Source organism: Apodemus sylvaticus, chromosome 5 (genome assembly GCF_947179515.1).
Source record: "Apodemus sylvaticus chromosome 5, mApoSyl1.1, whole genome shotgun sequence".
Lineage (NCBI taxonomy): Eukaryota > Metazoa > Chordata > Mammalia > Rodentia > Muridae > Apodemus > Apodemus sylvaticus.
This window is the reverse complement of record NC_067476.1, coordinates 143,199,854-143,221,271: the sequence shown is the minus strand read 5'-3', so window position 1 is coordinate 143,221,271 and position 21,418 is coordinate 143,199,854. Positions and strand designations below refer to the sequence as shown.

The 21,418-nt window shown below is 46.9% G+C and overlaps 1 protein-coding gene across 2 annotated transcripts in view; it reads right to left on the bottom strand.

Moving 5' to 3' along the window:
- The window catches only part of Ctnnbl1 (catenin beta like 1), a 152,542-nt gene extending 136,170 nt beyond the window's left edge, over positions 1 to 16,372 (bottom strand). Inside the window, exon 1 of one of the 2 annotated variants that reach the window (XR_007977993.1) lies at positions 16,246 to 16,372. Coding sequence is in view for 1 of the 2 variants with exons in the window: in XM_052184144.1 (XP_052040104.1) it covers positions 16,246 to 16,275 (30 nt within the window). In the remaining variant the exon portion in view is untranslated. The remainder of the gene's footprint in view (positions 1 to 16,245) is intronic. The other variant, XM_052184144.1, reaches the window with a different exon arrangement.
- Between the last annotated feature and the right edge of the window lie 5,046 nt (positions 16,373 to 21,418).

Here is a 21,418-nt window from a genome sequence, read left to right as displayed (position 1 = left end):
TAAGACTTCCTCAACCTTCTGCTGACAATCCCAGCTCGAACACAAAGCCCAGTCTCAGCCACTAACCAGCCTCCACACTGCAGGAAGGACAGTCTGCGGCAGGCAGCGAAGGGAGGGGAAAATTACTAATTTAAACAAAATGTTTAATCTTCTAATTATGGGGCAGGCTCCAAGAGGATGGAAAGTGCTTTGCAATCTTCATTATGGAATCCCCTCGCGACCATGGCACAAGTCATGTCAGCCAGAGGCAGATGCCATCTCTCTTTCCCCTCTGAGCCTTCTGTGTCCTTGCCAGATCTGAGAGGAAGGAGGAAATCTAACAGAAGAAAAATGTAGGTGAACCATGAAATGTGGCTCTCCGGGTCGTTATGCTGGCGAGGCAGGGATGCCAGTGAGAGGCTGGCGAGGCACCATCCCATGCTTCCCTCAGCAGGCTGGCTGAGCAGCCCAAGGCCATCTCAGGCTCTGAGCCTAGCCAACTGCCTGCCTCAGGTACTGCTGGAGCAATTCTCTCCACTTCTCTCACCAGGCCTGAGAAGCATGGAGAATCAGGGTGGCATGACCGGCAACAGCACCTCTGGTCAGAAAGAGAGCTGTTCCTCTGCAGATAGGCTTATCCCCTGGTTAATTTGCGTTATCTCTGCCTATTCAGATCTCTGTGCTAACTCAGGGGGAAAAGTCCCTGCCAAGCAACTCTGACAAGTCTAATGGCAGAATTCCCATAGCGGCATGCTGGAGGCAAGAGGGGCAGGCAATTATTCCCTTTCATTAGGGACAGGTCTTTTTTAAATTTTGAAATCAAGAAGTAGCCACATGCGGACACTGCTCGAAGCCTCTTACACAACTGACAGAAACTGAAATGCCACTCCGCCCCCAGTCCTGCCACCCCAAGCCCTGCAAAAGATGTGCTGGGAGTCCTAGGGATGGCCGTGCCCCTAATTACCCACTGCCGTGTGGAAGCAGGCTTGGAAGGGACGGCAGCAGATCTGGGCAGATCAGCAGCGACATTTAATCAGCAGCTCCGGCCTGTGCAGCTGTTCTGCAGGGGCACAGGGTTCACAGTGCCAAGGCTCCCTGCAAGGCGCAGGTGCTGAGGTCAGCTGTGCGGTCAGTCCCCTGGCCTGCCAGGGCTGCTTTCTTCAGTCTTTCAGGCCAGAGTACTCAATGAAAGGCCCTCTGCCCACTCTGTGCCAACCCTGGCACTAAGGAGAGAGCTGCCTCTTGATTAGTGCACAACACAGAGGAAATGTGTGGGAAACAGCAGAGGCGGGAAAGCAATTATCCAAGGGACAGCATGGCGTCAGCTGTGGCCTCACAGCACAAAGGTGGACTCTGCACCCCTTCAGCAGCCATGCGGGCCAGACTGCCCCTTCATGGCCTCTTGTCTGAGCCAGACCGTGTCACTCACTCCACAGCTTAAGAGCACTAATGACTTCCACTGCACTGAGGAGAAATGGCAGAATTGGGTCCTCCCTCCTCTGGCTGATCTTGGGGCCAGTGCTGGCTGTTCACACAGCAGTATAGTTCATATGACTGGCTTTCCCATCTCTTAGTTCTCAACTCAAATAGCATCTCTTCAAGAGGCCCTCTAGAACTTTCTCAAGTAAACAGCAGTCACTGCTACAGTTATATTGGCCATGTTTTCTCTTCATAATACATCCGAGTCATCTTCCAGGATGTCTGCTTGCATATTCTTATTCTTATTGTCCTGGCTTACTGTCTGTCTCGCCTCCCTGGATATAAGCCCCACGCGGACAGGGGCTTTGACCAGAGTCTAGTGTAATACTTTACATGTAGTTGGCATTTAATAAGTGTGTAGGACAATTCAAGAACAAAAGGGTCAATATGGACCACTAATCCACATAAAATTTACTAACCCCTGAAAATCTGGATTTGCTTACAGCCTGACTCTGAGCATATGCCACGGTGCCCTGGAAACCAGAGTAAACAACATCCTCTCTCCTTGCCAAGCCCTAGTAAATGACTAGGAAACAATGACAAAGGGAGACAGAGCCAAGGCAAGAACTTGCAGACTGCCCAAGACCTGGAAGAGCAGAGGGCTGGCTTCCTGATTAGGGTTTACCCAAACCATCCTCTCACAGGAGGTCCAAGGTGGGCTGGACATAATGACCACCAGTGGGATGTGGCCAAAACATGGCTCTTGAAGATCCAGAGAGAAGACACATCATCTGAGGTGGTCCAGGTCCATTCATACAGTTCTGGATGCTGGAAGCCAGACAGCACACGTGCAAACCGATTTCTAAAATAGACACCATTATGTGCACAGGAGTGCAAAGAGCAGCGGAAGGAGAGGCTGCCAGAGAGCCACGAGAACGAGAAAGGTGCAAGCGGGCCAGGACTGGGCGTCCTGGGTCTCTGATGCTGCCGCTGCAGTCTAGGTTTCCTGGGTGTGTGGAAGTGGCTGTGAACTAGCTAAGGCGCAGCCGGGGCTGGAGCAATGCTCAGATGTCAAGAGCACTGAGTGCTCCTGCTGAGGACCCAGGTTCAGTCGCCAGCTGTCTCGTGGCAGCTCAAAACTGTCTGTAACTTCAGTTCTAAGGACTCTGATGCCCTCTTCTGACTTCCAGGGATACCAGGCATACAAAAATACTCATACACATAAAAAATAAAATACTTTAAAGAAAAGAGAACCACAATAGCCGCATCTCTAAATGAATAGCTCCCCTCCAAAAAGGTGTACATCCAGAGGAAGCCTGTTCATGAGACATTCTCCAATGCCCAAGATGTCAGGGACAGACCAAAGGAACACGCCTTAAAGAAACAAAGACAAGTCAGGAATGATTCCTGTAACCTTATAGACCTCGATATCTTGTACATCAGTTCTATCAAAAATAAACTTTATCCAACAACCACAGTTTTCTGAGATACCATTAAAAGAAGGAAGCAAAAGGCCTCAGAGGTTAGACAGACATCAGTGTCATAGCAGTGCTAAGGAGTGACGGCAGACATCAAGGAGAAGAGTGAACAGCCAGGGAGAGTAGTCCAGGATCTCAACTCCTCCATGATTTCCTGCAGCAGTCAAAGCTCTGCACAGGTCGGGAGAAAGCCTGCACACAGGTAACATGCACTCACCATGGGCCCTGGCACACAGTGCAGCCTGCCAGAAAAGGCAGAATGTGCATGCTCGTGTATGTTTAGGAGAATCTGTTTTCAAACTAATGAAGAGGACAGGAGGCATGATCATAGACAAAGTTCTGCTCTACACTCTATCACCCAGTAGCTGGGTCCTTAGGCAAGGCTCTTTGGGCCTGGCTCCAGTCTCCCCATGTGTAAGAGGAGGCAGATGCAGTGAGAACCTCTGGGCTCCTCCTCACTCAGCACTCCCACCTCAACAGGCCTCTGCCACCTAGAAAATCTGGTCATGAAGAACAGGCAGTTCAGTCTCCACAGACAGCAGGTGAGCGGGAGTAGGTACAATTCAATACAACCTGTTCCACCTTCTAAACCTCATTCTGGGTCTTTGGGCAGCCACCCCTCCCGATCAATAGTAACGCCGTTTCTCGGCCTTCTTTATCGCTGAGCTCCGATGTTCTGCTGGCTCTTTGGTAGGTCTGTCTTCCCCTGAACAACGGCTGCACCCGCTTCAGCCAACTAAGCCATTATGTGACATCAAAATGCCCAATAGTTTCTCTCATCAGTAATCACTAATCTGAGATTCCACTGAAGTACTGTGGGCGGAGAAACCAGTGAAAGACGGCCCAGTAAACCAAGAGCTGCAAAGGAAACAGGCTTCTGACAGTCCATACTAGAGCACTGATATGGAGGGACAATTAATTAAAGTCCAGGGGATCCCAGCTGGGAAGCCCTCTCCCCACCTCTCAATTCTGGGCATTAACACAATAAGCAAGTGAATGACATCAAGCAACGTGTTCAATAATCAATCATACCTGCTTTTGGAAGGCAGGTATTTTGCTAGTTTCGGAGCCTTCTTGGTTAAGTTAGCACACTGCAAGGCTAAAGAGAAGCCCAAGGACTGAGGTATGTGATGTGTCCTCACAAGGCTGATACTATTTTGCTGAGCATGGTAGTAACACCTGTAACCCCAGCACACGGGAGGCTGAAGCAGGAGGATCATGAATTCCCAGTCACCGTGAGCTACACAGCTAGACTCTCCCTAAAAAAACAAAAATCAAGGGGTTCAGGTGATTGGATTAGTCAATAAAGTACTTGCCACAAAAACACAATGACCTGAGTTCCAGGCACCACAGCCCATGCCTGTTACTGCAGCGCTGGGGAGATGGAGACCGGCAGATTGCTGCAGCTCACTGGCCAGCCAGTCTGGACAACTGGCAAGCTTCAGGATGAGATCTTGTCTCAAATGGTGGAGAGTACGTGAAGAAGATACCCAACAATGCTTCCTGTAACACTGACTCACAAATGCACAAACACACACACACACACACACACACACACACACCAAGAGGGTAGTGGGGAAGGCACTTGCACCTGGCATACCACCTGACACACACCAAAAAATAAAAATGACGACTCCGTGGTTCATGTGCCAATCTCCAGGACAAGGATAACACCCTGTGCATCTACCTGTCAGCCTATGATGGAGCCGGGATCCGAGGGTCATTCTGGAACTCTACGGAAAAGAAACGGTCTCTGAACAATTCAGGTGAAAAGGCCAATGGCTGATTCAGGGCTCAGAACTCAGGCTCCAATCTCCTAATTCCAGTTTCTCTCCCGCTACAAAGGACTCAGATCAAAACCACCTACTTCCCTCAGAATGACTGGGGGAAAAGACAAAGGAAGAGGTGATTTGTAAATGAGATTCCTGGTACCTGCTAAGCAGAAACCATGATTTCCCAGTGCAGAGGAGGAGACCTGGGGAACAAACGGCAGTGCTGGAGGCATAATTTTTGCTATCGGTGACGGCTAACTATGGTGGAATAGGGCTGTGCTCTAGCCTACTGAGAACATGCCACACTGGGAAAGTGTGGGTGACAAACTGTTCTCATTTTCCTTTATTGAAGTCAAAGCCTTAATCTCCAAGGAACCAAAGATCTTGGGAACACTGAGGCAGCTTTGCAAAATTTAAGGCAAACTTGCTTCTCAGTAACATGCTTGTTTGGCATATCAATAATAAACAGCTACCATTTACTAAAAACTATACCAGCCACACTGCCTCATTTAATCCTGTGTGCTTTTTAAAATATAGATAATACCCAGACATGGAGGCACATGCCTTTAATCCCAGCACTCAAAAAGCAGAAGCAATGCCGGGCAGTGGCGGCACATGCCTGTAATCCCAGCACTCTGGGAGGCAGAGGCAGGCAGATTTCTGAGTTCAAGGCCAGCCTGGTCTACAGAGTGAGTTCCAGGACAGCCAGGGCTATACAGAGAAATCCTGTCTCGAAAAAACCAAAATCAAAAACAAACAAACAAACAAACAAAAAAAAAAAACAGCAGAAGCAGAGGATCTGTGAGTTCAAGGCCAACCTGGTCTACAGAGAATTCCAAGGCAGTCAGGGCTACTAGGTGAGACCTTGAGGTTGTTAGTTTGTTTTTAAAAGATGGTAATGCTAACATGAGAATATTTCTAGAGATGGTGTGCTAGAAGTAGCTCTGTTAGTTGATCTCCATTTGAAAGATAAAAGCCAAGGCTTAAAGAGGTTAATTAACTGGACCAAGGTCACACAGCTAGCTCTCAGCAGGACTGGGGTTCAAATGCAGGCCATCTGACCCACCACAGTCTGCATTCATCTGCCATGCTAAACATTAAAGATACTTCACAGGCTTCCAATTTTTTCCTCCCACAATACTGACAAGCTATTTTGAACCTTTGTATTCTCTGATGCAGTTATTTTTATATAGAAAACCTTCTCTATCCTGTTCAACCTTATACATTCAATCCTCCAACTGAAAAACAGTGACACCTACTGAGAGCACAGAAAGATACTGTTCCCCAATTTTACCCCCCAAATTAAGGAGGCTATTCAGTATGACCTACCCCAACCAGACTTTCTGAAACGGGAGAGAGAGTGCTGCTGGGTCTACCTCTACATGACCTCCATGCCTAGAGAAGAACATTGTCTGTCAGCATACAAAGGAAATGGTCCCTCATCTACCATGATGACAGCACCATGTGATCAAGAGCAAGCCTGTCTGGGAAACCACCTGGGTGGCAAAGTCTTGCAGGGCTACAGCTTGAGAGGGTGGTGGAAAGATGGAGGATAAAAAGGTGGCTCTTAAGGACACAGTCCTCCTCCTCTGGGAAGCCTCTGTCCCATGGTGGGACTGTCTGGCTCAGGGTCCCACACCTTGCTGATAACACTCTGTGTGACAGCACTGTGTGCCACTGTGCGCCGGATCTCAAACCTTTGGAGCTCCCACGGGAAAGCAAGCTTCTCAAGCTAGGACCGGGCCTCTCCCTACGCAGACTGAGTCAGTCTCACACAGGCAGACACCTTCTTGGCTCCTGAAAGGAGTTGGCTCACAAGCTCCAACGGTCTAGGGGGAAAGAATCTTTCATCTCCCAGCTCTTTCATCTCTGAGAAAGAGCCCCAAGGCTTCTTTCAAGTCAGCTGAGCAGCTGACAGCCCTGACTAAAATTCTAAGTTGGGCACTGGAGGGAGGGAGGGCAGAGGAAGCAGAGAATTGTATGATAGCCAGAACATCTGGCCAGAAGCTCAGTCTACGAGAGAAATGTCAATCAGAGCTCCCAGGCTAACAGGTAGCTACATAAAGGAGCTGAAGCAGAAGACTGGATGAGTTCCTCTGAAGGGACAAGACTGGGGCTACAGCCACACTCTAGTCAAAAGTTAAGAACAGCGAGGCCCAAGAAATCGCTGGCAGAAAAGGGCACAGGCATCCTTCAACAATGTGGGTTTTTAAACCAGTACTCTTCAAACTCTGAAACAGAAACTAAGGAACTATGACAATTAAATGCAGGAACCTACACGGAACACTGAACTGAAAAATGGAACATTAGTGAGAGAGCCAGCAGCATCCATGTGCATGTGTGCGTGGTGCGCGCGTGTGCGCGCGCACACACACACATACACATACACACACACTTTTTTTAAGAGTTAATTTAGGTAAATTGGGGGCTGGAGAGATGGGTCATTGATTAAAGACACTTCAACTCTTCCAGAGAAATCTAATTCCCAGCACCCATATAGAATATAACTGTTTGAAATCTGCAATTCTACTCCCAGGGTATTTGATGCCCTCTTCTGGCCTCTGGAGGCACTGCACCCAGAAGGTTCACATACATGCAGGCAAAACACACACACACACACACACACACATAAAATAAATTAACTAATTAAAAAAAAAAAAAAAAAACAAGAGCCAGGTGGTGGGGGCACACACCTTTAATCCTAGTACTCAAGAGGCAGAGGCAGGTGAATTTCTGAGTTCGAGGCCAGCCTAATCTACAAAGTGAGTTCCGGGACAGCCAAGGCTACAAAGAAAAACCCTGTCTTGAAAACAAGTAAACAAAAACGTAAGAGATGAACTGTTGAGAAGGTGACGTGACAGCCATCCTCTGAGGTGAGAAGGTGCCATCCTGACCAGCAAGTGAGGCAAGGCCACGTGAGCTTCCGCACAGCACACTCGTTCAGTCCCATGGTTAGGCTGCACTGGTTAACCTGACGAGCCCCCAGAGAGAGGCTGCCCAGATGGCTCAGCAGTTAAACGCACTTGCTGCTCCTCCAGAGGATCTGGACTCAGTTCCCAGCACCCACTTGGAAAGTCACAACCATCTGTAACTCCAGGTCTCAGGCAATTTAACGCCCTCTTCTGGTCTCTTTGGCCACAAAGCATGCATATGGTATACACACATTGTGTGTGTGTGTGTGTGTGTGTGTGTGTGTGTGTATCGAAGCAAAACACTTACACTTATAAAATAGCAATAAATAAATCTTTAGAAGCAACTTGGAAACACATCTTTGAGTGTGTCTGTGTGGGAGTGTCCCAAAAGTCTTGACTCAAATACCAGCCCATGGACTAGGCTCCAGAAATGAGTGAAAAGAAAATTGCAGCTGATGACCTACATCCATCTCTGCTTCCTGGTTTGGGTGCAATGTGACCAGCCCCTCACATGCCCGCTGCCATGCCTTCCCTACCACAAAGGCAGTTCACAGAAGTAATCCCAAAACCGCTGAGTTCCAGGTCGCGCACCACCCTTCTTCCTGGCCTTCTGAAGACCATTGCAGCAAACCGAAAGATGCCCCTTCTTCTCAAACTGTTTAAAATCTCTGACATTGTAGTAAAACATCCTAGCAAAGATGTAGGGGTGAAAAACTACAGGCATCTCTGTGCTGTTTATTACAACAAGAATCCTGAGTTTGAGATCATCCATGGCTTGCTGGACAGAATCATGCAGCTGCTCGACGTGCCTCCCGGTGAGGAAAGCAGGAGCTACGTGATCAAAGCATCTGCAGGTTCTGCATTCTTCCCTGGACGGTGTGCTGAGATCTTTGTTGGGAGTCAAAGCACTGGGAAGCTAGGCATCCTTCATCCTGATGTTGTCACGAAATTTGAACTGACCATGCCCTGTTCCTCTCTGGAAATCAATATTGAGCCCTTTTTGTGAAGTTGGCCTCTGTGGCGTGGCTCTGTCTCTAAGTGTCCCTTTCTGCTCCTGTGGTGTCCTTCAGGCCTCTCGTATATGGCACATCCATTTGTGCGTTAATGTTTAATAAAGTGAAATGTGCTGTCTGGCTCCTTGCATAGCTACATTAGACCAGCTTGTGCAATAGGCAGTGTGTACCACACTGGACAGGGGCCCTGGACTGGCAGGGTGAGTTCTGGAAGTGGAAGTTTTGCTTGGCCTTCACAGTGTTAGTTACTTATGACTCCTCCCGAATTGAAAGAAACAATTCATCAGCTAGAACACATGTTGCAAATGTTTAAGCCTTTTCTATACCTGAATAAAAAAATAAATAAAAAAATAAAATTTAAAAAAATTTAAAAAAAAAGGCTGCCATGCCTTCCCTACCACAATGGAATGGTAGTGATTAGGATGAGGGGTGTCTCCCAAAGGCTCGAGTGCCTGAATGCTTGATCCCCAGCTGGTACTGTTTGGGAAGGTTATGAACTCTTTAGAAGGCAGCCTTACTGCAGGATGCCCATCACTGAGGGTGGGCACTGAGGGTTTATAGCCTGGACTCACTCCCTGTGTGCCCATGTGCACATGAAAGTGACCTCCCTGCTCCCTGACTGCCGGGCAGCCTCATGCCCCGCCTGCCATCCCTTCCCCACCGTGGAAGATTCTACCCTCTGGAACTGTGAGCCGGAAGAAGCCTTTTCCTAAGTTGCTCTTTGTCAGAACTCAATCACAGCAACAGGAAAGTAATTAATATAAATTGTATTCCCTAACACTGCGACCAAAACAAACCTTTCCACTCTTTAGTTGCTTTCTGTCAAGTATTTGATCTCAGCAATAAGAAAGCTAATACACAAGCCATTCCCAAACAACCATTACTTGACACCGGGGATGAGTAAGACGCGCTGCTAGATGCTGGCTCCCTCCCCGAACTGACAGGAGGCACAAGAGCATACTGTATATGCTGTGAGAAGAATGAGCTGGAGGAGAGACAAATGAGAAAGTCACGGTGGGAAGAAATGAACTTCCGGGAGAAAAAACATCAAAAGAGGAAACGAATGGGAACACCAGTGGAACTTGCTCTTTACCTGTTATTTATAGCCGGCTTGCTAACAAAATTAACCTGGGAAAGCTTGAAGCTGTCATGCAAAAAGTAGTCTCTTTCAGTATGATCAGAATAATATTCTCCGGGTTAGAACACAGCACGAGGCTGCCACAGAAATGAAGGATGCATTTTGAACATAAGAGTTCAGACTTTCAATAATGTGTCTTATACGCCCAAGAACAACAAAAACAAAAACTGAAAAGACTCAATTACAAACTCCAATTCCTGTCTTAAAAGGGGAAAAGCAGGTAGCAAGAAGTACAAATGATAAACATGTACAAGAAAAATATACTCACTCAAATAACTCTGAACTAGCACTTTATGTGCCTGCTAGATAAATGGCAGACATGTAAATCACTGCACGCAAAACTCTCAGGACTGCAGCAAACTGGAGCGCACTGAGCTGAATGAAGGAGGCCCCACGTGAGCACTGGCCGCACTGGCCGCACTGTCTCTGCAGCTAAAGGAGCCCCATGCTCGCTGGCCACTCCCCTATTCCCTGAACACCCTCACACAAGTTTGCTCCTAACGGTTGGCAACTGACTCTCCCCAGCCACAGAACTCCTCCATCATGGCTGGGATTCTAATCCCTCCCTTTTCTCAATGACCAGACTGAACCCACGCCCTCTGATCCAGCACCTCCCTGAGTTGATCGTACTGTTCCTTGCACTGTGCTCCTGGGATTCTTACGGACACGCGCTGAAGTGTTTAAATGCCCGCATCACTTCTCATAGCATGAATTCTCCAAGCCCAGATCAGGTCTCAGTGATTTTAACACATGGGCCCTCACCTCAGGAAACAGCACAAGGTAATTATGAGTGACAGGGGCGATGGGGAAATGCCACATGCACATACACAAAGATGCTCCACACAAAATACCTCCAAGAACAAGAACCTGACTACCACCTCAATATCCAACTGAGGAGAAATCACTGAGGGGAAAACGGTCTATGACTCAAACAAAAGCTCACATACGTTAGAGAGCAGCATGAATGCTATGTCGAAAAAAATGCATGCTTAATTAAAATAAACAACACAAAACAGCCCGTATGCAATATTTACGGGCACACAAACTGTGAAACTATGGAAATAAAAAAGTCATTGGATTAGGGTGATGGCTTTTCCTCACTTTAAATTCTTTCATACTATTTCTGACAGTTCATTATCATTAAAATTTATTCCAAAGTAAGAAATGGGAGAGGAGCAAAACAGAGATTGACAGAAGCCCCTCCAATCCAAGAAAATGCTGACATTACCCAATCTGACAGGGGAAGTGGGTGTCTGCAATATCACCCAAGCCAAAGGTCCCTGACCCCAATCTGTCTCAAAGAGAATTCCTCTGGTGGTGCAAAGCCAGCCAGCCGTTCCCACCGAGCCAATCTGAACTAAATGTGAATGCTTTATTGCAAAACTTCAGAAGTAAGAACTTTTTGCCAGACATCTGTGGAATGAGTATTAATGAGAGTGCCCTGGAGTTGAGCTCTGCGCCTATGCGGCTGAGAGAGCCACTGCTGGGCATACTTCCTGATGAGATGTCTAAGCCTGAAGGCATCAAAAGAGTGCATTTCCATATTGGGAACAGAACTGGTTTCCTCTTTAAGACTTCCCCACCACCTCCTGTCCACATTGTAATTCTCCCGTCTTCTCAGATGAATTGTTAACATCTGTCAAGGGTAGAAGGCATGCACTGAGGCGCTCTCTTGCCTATTACCAGAAGAACCAATCTCAGCAGAAAACTGCAATCTTCCTACTGACTTGCCCCAAAAATGAAATTTAATAAGCATGCTAAAAAAAGTTAAAGTTTTAATAAACACTATTGCTGTATGATACTTCTTCTTACTCACCTCAGATCTCGAGTTTTGGAATGGAAAGAACCAGAAGTTGTACTGTCTGACTTACTCATTTTACAACTGACAAGAAAAACGATGTGCAAAGAGGGAAATGTGACTTGTCCTGAGTCACCCAGAAAAGTGCTGATAAAAGATGGATTAGAACCCAAATCTCCCAGGTCTCCAGCCCCAATTCCTTCTACTACATCAGGTTTTTTCAGCTACTGGACTCTCTGGAGCCCTTGGCCTAAATAATTATTATGACAGAATTTTAAAGCTACTAGGGACCTCGGAGAGAGTCCTACTTAATCCCCTCATTAGGCATATGAGGAAACTGAGGCCCAGAGAGATTAAGTGATTTGCTCTCCATTCTGAGTGGCAGGGAAGGAGTACAGCTTAAGCTGTGGAGACCGAGGGCCGTCTCCACTGGGAAAAGCGTAAAGGGAACACAGATGTTTCTAGATCATGTGCTTTCATGTACCTGACCACCAGCTTTAGCATTACCCCAAATGCAAAGCCCCGACTCTCAGGACACTGAGTCAAGCTCTTGAGTTGAGAATGTCCCAGCCAGACAATGTTGCTCCCTTCTGTCCCCAGGCAGGGAGCCTCAGTGCTCAGTGATGGAATGTTGACTCTGTGCAACAGTGCTTACAACCGATGCTTTCTTCTACGTGTGCACATCAAGTCAAGGGGTTTGTTTTTTAAATGGCAAACATGCTTGGGTGTTCAGTGCTGGCTCTACTGCTTCCTGGCTGGGTGTCACTGACAGGAAACCTGCTCCCTAACTCTAGTTTCCCTTTTCATGAAGTAGTCACACCATCTCCCTTTGGAGGATATGCTGACAATCATACCTGATAACTTATCTGCAAGCACAGTTAGTTCTGCCTCTGGCACATAGCAGACAAAAAGGCCAGCAGAGCAGTCAGGAGCTCCAGCTCACAATAGAACTGCCGGCCTGAGTCCTCTCTGGCTAGGTACCTTCAGTTAGGTCTCAGTTTCTCCAATACTGAAGATTAAAACAATTCCTCATACCAGACATGGTCATGCCTTTAATCACAGCACTCTAAAGCCAAAGGCAAGCAGCAGGCGAATCTTTGTGAGTTTGAGGCTAGCCTGGTCTACAGGCCAGCCAGGGTTATATAGTAAGATTCTGGGTACAGGGAACTCCTCCTGGAATAGGGATGTAGCTCAATTGTTCCAGTGCTTGCCCAGGATTCTCTAAACCCTGCCTCTGTCCAAAGCATACCGCAAGCCAGGTGTGGTGGTGGACACCTGCAATCCCAGCATTTGAAAAGTGGGACAGGAGTCAGAAATTCAGGGTCATCCTTGGCTACAACACGAGTTTAAAGGCAGCCTGTTCTACATAAGACCCTGACTTTAAAAAGAAAGAAAGAGAAAAGAAAGTTAGTTCCTCAATAAGGCTTCATGTGGATTTCGTGAAGAGGCAGGTAAATAAGATGATCACAGTCTTCAAAGCACTTTCACTTCCATAGGCTCATCTCATCCTCAAGATTTCCCACAGGAGCATGGCCATGTTTGATTGATTATAGATTAGACTCTATAGTTTTAGACTACAGATTCTAGATTAGACTACCACCTTTTCAAATAGGAATGGAGGTAGACCATGCTGAAAGGAACAGAGCTGTAATTACAAGACCAAGATTCTGGAGATATGTCAGTCACTGCCTTGGCCTGTCAGTCACCATCTTAGCTGGGTCTGTCTATCAGACCTGAGTTCTTGTTCAAGCTACAAACAGGTGGGTTGAATGAAGACACCTGTATCACCTCTCTAAACGCAAAGGCTTCTAAGGAAGCCCTGCATCGTCTGCAGTGTGCTGACTTTCCAGCTACACCACCTCTGGTGGTCCTGCTCAGTCCCCAAGTTCGGGCTGCATGGCTCTTCCCTCTGCTTGTCACTGAGCCTGAGGCCTGTGCTCACAGTCTGCTCCAGCCTTTGCGATCCCCGCCCTGTCACGTGCCGGCTCATCAGACTCCTCCCTGACCACTCAGTCTACAGAGGCCCTGGAAGGAGTTCTTTACAGCGGCACTGGCCAACAGAAATACAACAAAAGCCACAAACAAACGTTACATATAAGTTTACACTTGGAAGTAGGCACAAAATTTAAATTTAATAATCTATTATCTTTAATCCAATATATAAAATGTAATCTACATTAAAAAATTAAGCTATTTCATTTTTCCACAATAAAGCTGTGAAACGCAGAGTGTAACTTTACACATAAGAAAGAACTTGATGCAGATGGGTCACTCTTTTGATGTTCAATACTCATGTGCACAGCAGCCACCACGCATGCTCACCTTTCCACAGCGGATTCTGCCACACTCCCTCACAACACTTCTAACAATCTAAATTCCTTGATTACTTACTCAATGATTCTCTGGTGACTCCCCCACCATATTTGCCTTTTCACACAAAAGCAAAAGCCTTGTCTCATTTCTTTCCACATCATATGCTCAGTGGACCTCCTTGTACACAGTAGATGTTCAACAAACTGCAACCAAATGGGTCTCTTCTACCAGTACTGCTGCAGATCTGAATCAATGGACTGCTCTAGCCAGCCCAGAATGCCCAGACGAGCACTCTGCAGTGACCTTCCCACCACCTTTCTTGTTCCATCATCAACTACACAGACCTAAAGAGAAAAATATTATAGCCTTGAATCTGTTATCTGTTACTCATGTATTCTCTCTCATCGGGCCTGGAGCCTGATATACGGGATCTTTTTTTTTTTTTTTGGTTTTGGTTTTGGCTTTGGTTTTCTGGACAGGATTTCTCTGTGAGACCATGGTTGTCCTGGAACTCAGTCTGTAGCCCAGGCTGGCCACGAACTAGATCTGCATGCCTCTGCTTCCCCCCAAATGCTGGGACTAAAGGTGGGAGCCACCAACCGCTGGGCATAGCTAGTTTTTTGTTGTTGTTCTTTCATTTTCATTTGCTTTTTTTGTTTTGTTTTTCAAAACAGAGCTTCTCTGTGTAGCCCTGGCTGTCCTAAAACTAACTCTGTAGACCAGGCTAGTCTCGGACTCAAAGAGATCTACCTTCCTTTGCTTCTACATGCTAGGATTAAAGGCATGTGCCACAACCACCTGGCCCACTGTAAATTTCTTTTCTTTTCTTTTCTTTTTAAGATTTATTAGGGGCTGGAGAGATAGCTCAATGGTTAAGAGCACTGACTGCTCTTCCGATGGTCATGAGTTCAAGTCCCAGCAACCACATGGTAGCTGATAATCATCGGTAATGAGAAACAAATTAAAGATTTATTTACTTATTATATGTAAGTACACTGTAGCTGTCTTCAGACACACCAGAAGAGGGCATCAAATCTCATTAAGGATGGTTGTGAGCCAACATGTGGTTACTGGGATTTGAACTCAGGACCTTCGGAAGAGTAGTTAGTGCTCTTAACTGCTGAGCCATCTCACCAGCCCCCCAACTGTAAATGTCTTAACAGATCTTAACAGAAGAAGAAATTTCTTCACAACAGACCAGTCTTAAGGTAGGTACCATGAGGTATTTTGTTCAAGGTTACAACAACCAGTTAATAAGAAAAAAAGATTTAAGGCAACCTGGAGCTCCAGATCCAGGCCTTTTTTTTTTGCGGGGGGGGGGGGGGGGGTGTCCTATTTATCCCTGGCTGGGCTGGAACTCAGTGACCCGCCAGCCTCTGCCGTCCATCTTTCAGACACTGAGATTAAAGGCATCCAAGCCAGCAGCTCAAGCTCCTAGCTTCTCACTGCCGACTCTGAACTGCAGAGCTAGCACTTAAAACAGTCACACTTTGAACACAACACAAGTGGGTAAGGTTGGTTTACCCACTTTTTATTTCATTACCCATTTCCCAGAGTACATTCCATCACATTATAGCCTCATATATGCTCATTCAACCGATATGATCAAGGCTCTGTAATCAATATAAAAATACTACCTTTTTCATACTAAGTCTTTAAAATGAAGTGTGATTTACAATTACAGTACTTCCTAATTCAGACTAATTACAGTTTGCGGATTCCAACGCTATTGCAGCTTGTGAAAACAAGGCTGGACCCAAGGAGCCTTCGTTAGGCAGTTAGGCAGTCAAGAGAGGGCGGAAACTTTGGGCTGGGAGCCTCGACACTTGAGCTTTACCTAACTTGTAACTGCAGAGTAACCTCACACAAGTCCTTTCCTCTCTCTGGGTCACCTGTTCCCCACAAGTACCCTGGGCAAGGAAGTCGAGGGGTCTCTTACCCACCCATCCCATGCTCCATTTTCCAAACATCTTAACGATTGCGGGGAACATGGACACAGGGTCTCGCACTATGAAATGACCTTTCACATATATCCACTTTATAGGTTTTAAAAGAATCTCCGTGACGGGAGAAAAACTTATCCCAAGCTACACCGACACTTGGTAAAGAAACTGAGGCTCAACACCGAGGAAAAACCAGAGTTCTCCACAACTGTCTCAAGCCCTATGAACTGGTAGAAACGAGACGGGAGAGGAGCTGGAGGCTGCCGGGTGGGACACAGAGACCCCAAGCCTCGGGCCTGGAGAAGGAAGGGGGTCGAACGGGTCCACGAGGGCTTCGGGGAGCAAAGTGCAATGACAAGATGCAAGCCGGGGTGACATGAGAGGAGAGGGCCAGGGACCGAGAGGAGGCAAGATGACGGAACTCTGTCCCTGAGGCCTAGTGAGGATGAGGAGCCCTCCGGCCTTACCAACTGCACCTACCTGGTAGCTTAAAAGTTCGCCCACGTCCATGGTTCCGGACCCAATCAGCACAGGGTACCCTAGTTGCCTCCACTCACTCCCGAACCACGGGCCTCTCAGAGGCTTTTCCTGCCACACTGCCGTAAAGCGCCAGGTCCCAGAACCAATAGAGTAAAAGAGCGCGTGGCCTGCGCAGCCGCCACACTGCCGTAAAAGGAAACGCTGCCGTAAAGCGCTGCCGTAAAGCGCGCCACGTTTTGATAATTCTGCTTCCGCCTGGATCCTGAAGGGGCGGGGAAGGGGGCGGATACTTAAGGGACGAACCTGAAAGCGAGGCGGCCATCCAAGTGTGGAGCAGAAAGAACACTTGGCATTTCGTGGGTAGCCTTACAAGGCTTCCAGAGACTAGCACTTTTGTTTTTATTTCACCCTCATTTCGCAGATAATTGAAGTTTCCAGGTTGGTGGTGTCGAATGCCTTAATCCCAGTACTGGGGAGGCAGAGGCAGGCAGATCTCCCCAGGCAGATGTCTTGAGTTCGAGGCCAGATTGGTCTACAGAAACAAGTTGCAGGACAGCCAGGGCTTCAGGGAGAGAGGAGGGAGGTAGGGAGGGAGAGAGGGAGAGAGGGAGAGAAGGGAGCTGAGGTTTGAAATCACACGTGGCTACTGGACACTTGAAGTGGGGCTGGTCCTAAATTGAGATGTTAAGTGTGAACCAAATCTACTCGGGACTTTTCACACTTGAACTGGTACCTTTTTTTTTTTTTTTTTTTTTACACTTATTGGGTAAAGGGAGATATATTATGACATGAATTTGATTTTCTTCTTATTTGTTAAATGTTTCTACTAAAAGTGTCTTAGTAGAGACACTGAAATCGCATATGTGGATTTAATTTTAAAGTCCCCATTATGCTTCCCCCAGACAGTGCTGACTTATAAAATGGCACCTGGCCATAGATTACTGGTGGCTGAGAAACTGTTGATATCATGTTTGTTTGTTTTTGCCCTGAGTTTCTGTGTATTCACTGACACAAGACACAGTGGATGATCTCTTGTCTACCCAAGCAGTATTAAAAGGTCTGGGGGTTTGGAGAGATGGCTCAGTGCCTAGGACATTTACTGCTCTCTAGACGACCTAGGTTAGTTCCCAGCACCCACATGTTGGACAGCTCACAATTGCCTCTAACTCCAGTTCTAGAGGCTCTGATGTTCAATTCTGGCCTCCATGCACACCCGGAAACACACACATACACACATTTTTATAAAAAGAGGTTTCTGGGGAAGGAATTTGCCCATTATTGAAATAGTCAAGGAGCTGGGAGGTGGTGGCACACGCCTTTAATCCCAGCACTTGGGAGGCAGAGGCAGGCAGATTTCTGAGGCCAGCCTGGTCTACAGAATGAGTTCCAGGACAACCAGGGCTATAGCAGGATATGAAAGCTTAAGGTCTTTTTCTCTTATGGAAAACATCATTGCTTAAGTTCGACATCTATAGATTTATATTAAATCATAGAAATAGCACTTGTACTTCAATAAGAAAATAGACTGCAAGCCGGGCGGTGGTGGCGCACGCCTGTAATTCCAGCAATCTGGGAGGCAGAGGCAGGCGGATTTCTGAGTTTGAGGCCAGCCTGGTCTACAGAGTGAATTCCAGGACAGCCAAGGGCTACACAGAGAAACCCTGTCTCGAAAAACCAAAATAGTCAAGGACTTCCTTTTCTGGGATCACACAGATTCCATTCAGAAACCCCATTCAACTACCTCCAACTATACTTGAAAAATTGTTATTCCTCAAACTGCCACAACCTCTCCTCATTATCCTCTCTGCTAGCACTTCCGCTACTGTTCACAGACTCAATCTGTCATTTTGTACTTGATGGTTGACATTTTATGTATTGACAACCTCATTAATTGGACTGCAAACTCTCTAAAAGTGGGGATTGAGCTTGTCAACATCACCCTCGAATCTTCAAAGCCCAGAACAGTGTGCATGGTAAGGAAGGTTTCACAATGGGCTTTGTACATTTTGGTAAGGAGAGTGGATTTTATGCTATCTATCTTTGGGGAGTTGTTGTCTCAGGGATGTTTTCTGATTGGGTTTCTGTTTTTAAAGGGTGGCCTGTACAAACTGCTTTTAAGTGTTTTTTTACATGTCTTTCCCCTCCCATTCAATTGAGTGTAGATGGTAACCTCCAGGGAGGCAGGATAGAATAAAGGTAAGAGCAAATCTTTTGGGCCATGATCAGAACTATGTTCTAGTTTGTGCCTTGCCTTGGTCTGCTTCAATAGGCAAATTTGCAAAAACCCAGTCTGGTGGTTTGAATAAAAATGGCCCCCATAGGCCCATAGGGAGTGACACTATTAGGAGGTGTGGTCTTGTTGGAGGAGGTGTGGCTTGGTTGGAGAGGTGTGTCACTAGGGTTTGAGGTTTCAGGTCAGTGTGTCTCTGTCACTTCCTGCTGCCTGTAGATCCAGAATTCTCAGCTCTTTCTCCAGCTCTATATCTGCCTGCACGATGCCATGCTTCCCACCATAACCATAATAGACTAAACCTCTGAAAACTGTAAGCCAGCCCCAGTGAAATGTTTTCCTTTATAAGAGTTTCCATGATCACAGCATCTCTTCGTAACAATAAAACCCTGACTAAGGCAGAAGTTGGTACCAGGGATTGCGATACTGTTATGATAGGCCTGACCATACTTTTGTCTGGAGGAATATAGACTTGGGGATTTTGGATTAAATCTTTAAAAAACCAAACAAACAAGTAATTAGTAAGGCCTACTCAGTGCTAGAACAACCCTTGGCTCTCAAGATATAAAGCTCATGTATACACATGCTGGAGAGAGACGCCATGGCTCATAGGTGGAGGTCAGAGGGCAACCTCCGATGTTGCTGCTCATCTTCTACTTCCTTTAAAACAGACTCTCTTTGGGTCTAGAGAGATGGCTAAGAGGTTAAGAGCACTGACTGCTTTTCCGAAGGTCCTGAGTTCAAATCCCAGCAACCACATGGCGGCTCACAACCATTCGTAAGGAGACCTGATGCCCTCTTCTGGGGTGTCTGATGACAGCTACAGCGTACTTACATATAATAATAAATAATCTTAAAAAAAAAAAAAAGAAAAGAAAAGAAAAAGAAGACAGACTCTCTTTGCTGTTTGCTGCTGTTCATGGTTCCGGAGATTCTACCTCTCGTCTCAGCACAAAAAAATCTGCTCCCCATTTTACCACACAAACCCTCCATGAGTCTTCCCTCTCCCATCTTCCTTCTTCTCTCCCTTCTTCCCTCTCTCCCTTCTTCCCTCTCTCCCTTCTTCCCTCTCCCCCTCCTTTCTTCCCTTCCTCCCTTCCTTTCTCCTTAGTCTTTCCTTTACTTCTTCCTTCTCCCAACCCCCCCCCCCCCCGACCACTTTATCATCATTTTCCTGTTACCCAGTTGGCATAGCATTAGGTCTAAGACATTATCGATACAATGTCTGGTGCCTGGTCTGAGGCAGAGATAGTGTATGACTTCCATAGGGTCAGATGTCGTAGAGGGAAGAGATAAGGTATGGGAATCTGATGGTTTGTAAGTGCTCAGCTCAGGGAGTGGCACTATTAGGAGGTGTGACCTTGTTGAAGTAGGCGTGGCTTTGTTGGAGTAGGTGGGTCAGTGTGGGCGTGGACTTTAAGACCCTTGTCCTAGCTTCTTGGAAGTCTGTCTCCTCCTAGTAGCCTTCATATGAAAATGTAGAACTCTGTAACTCCCTGCCTCACAGCCCTGGCCTGCGCCAGCGTAAGAATCTCAGGCCTGTGCTCAAGGAGACCCAAACTGTCTGCAGGTGTGCACCTGTTCTGTCTATGCCCAGTGAGTGTTCTCCAGGGATCCTCTGCACTGGTTCTTTATTGCCACCTGCTAAAGCACTTGAAAAGGAGCCTGGCCTGTGTCACTGTCATTATTGCTCTTCCCAGGGCACTGTTCCCAGATACTGTAATAACTGCAGGTCCCCAGAGGGGCTGTGGCATCTGCTTGGATCTTCACAAAAGCCATATCATACTGCACGTTGTAGAAACATGGGGTACAGGTTGTCACCCTCTGGGGTATACCAGTTTGGGCTCTGAGGAAGTTCCACTTGACTCCCTGTCTTAGTTGGGGTTTTACTGCTGTGAGCAGACACCATGAGCAAGGCCGACATTTAATCGGGGCTGGTTCACAGGTTCAGAGGTTCAGTCATCATCATCAAGTCCATTATCATGGCAACACCCAGGTAGGCATGGTGCAGGCAGAGCTCAGAGTTCTACATCTTCATCTGAAGGCTACTAGGAGGAGACTGACTTCCAAGCAGCTAGCACACGGGTCTTAAAGTCCACACCCACACTGGCCCACCTACTCCAACAAAGCCACGCCTACTTCAACAAGGTCACACCTCCTAATAGTGCCACTCCCTGAGCTGATCACATATAAACATCACATTCCCATATCTCATCTCTTCCCTCTACGCCATCTCCCTCTATGGAAGTCAACACTATCTCTGCCTCAGACCAGGCACCAGACATTGTACGGATACCCCTTTTTACCACCTGCTCCCCATTTTACCACACAAATCCTCCATGATTCTTCCCTCTCCCATCTTCCTTCCTCCCTTCCCTCTCCCCCTCCTTTCTTCCCTTCCTTTCTCCTTAGTACTTCCTTTTCCTCCTTCCTTCTCCAAACCCCCCCATAACCACTTTATCATCATTTTCCTGTTACCTAGTAGGCATAGCATTAGGTCACCATACTCCAAGTCCTAGATCAGGCCCTGATCCCCAAACCCAACACAGAGAAGGTCCACAGCAGTCTCTCTGAGCAGCAGAGTAAAGACAGCTTTTACTTTTTTTTTCTTCCTCTTGCTTTATTTTCTCAATTTCTATCTTGGGCCAATATTAAATATCACTGACTGAATTTTTTTAAATTACTTTTATCATCAGAAGATTCATAAAGTTACTTGCAAGTCAGCTACGTGAGCTTTGTCGGTTGCACGCATCTGTCTGTCTGGACACCTATGTCTCCCCAACACACAGCTAGCCATCAATGCCTCCTTGTGATGAACAGCCACTGTTGGTGTTACAGGAATAGGTTTTCATAGCACGTGTTACATTATAGTTGCCATGAAGAGTTATGTTACACACTTTGATTTCTACCACCACGGTATTCCAGAAAGGATTTTGGATGACT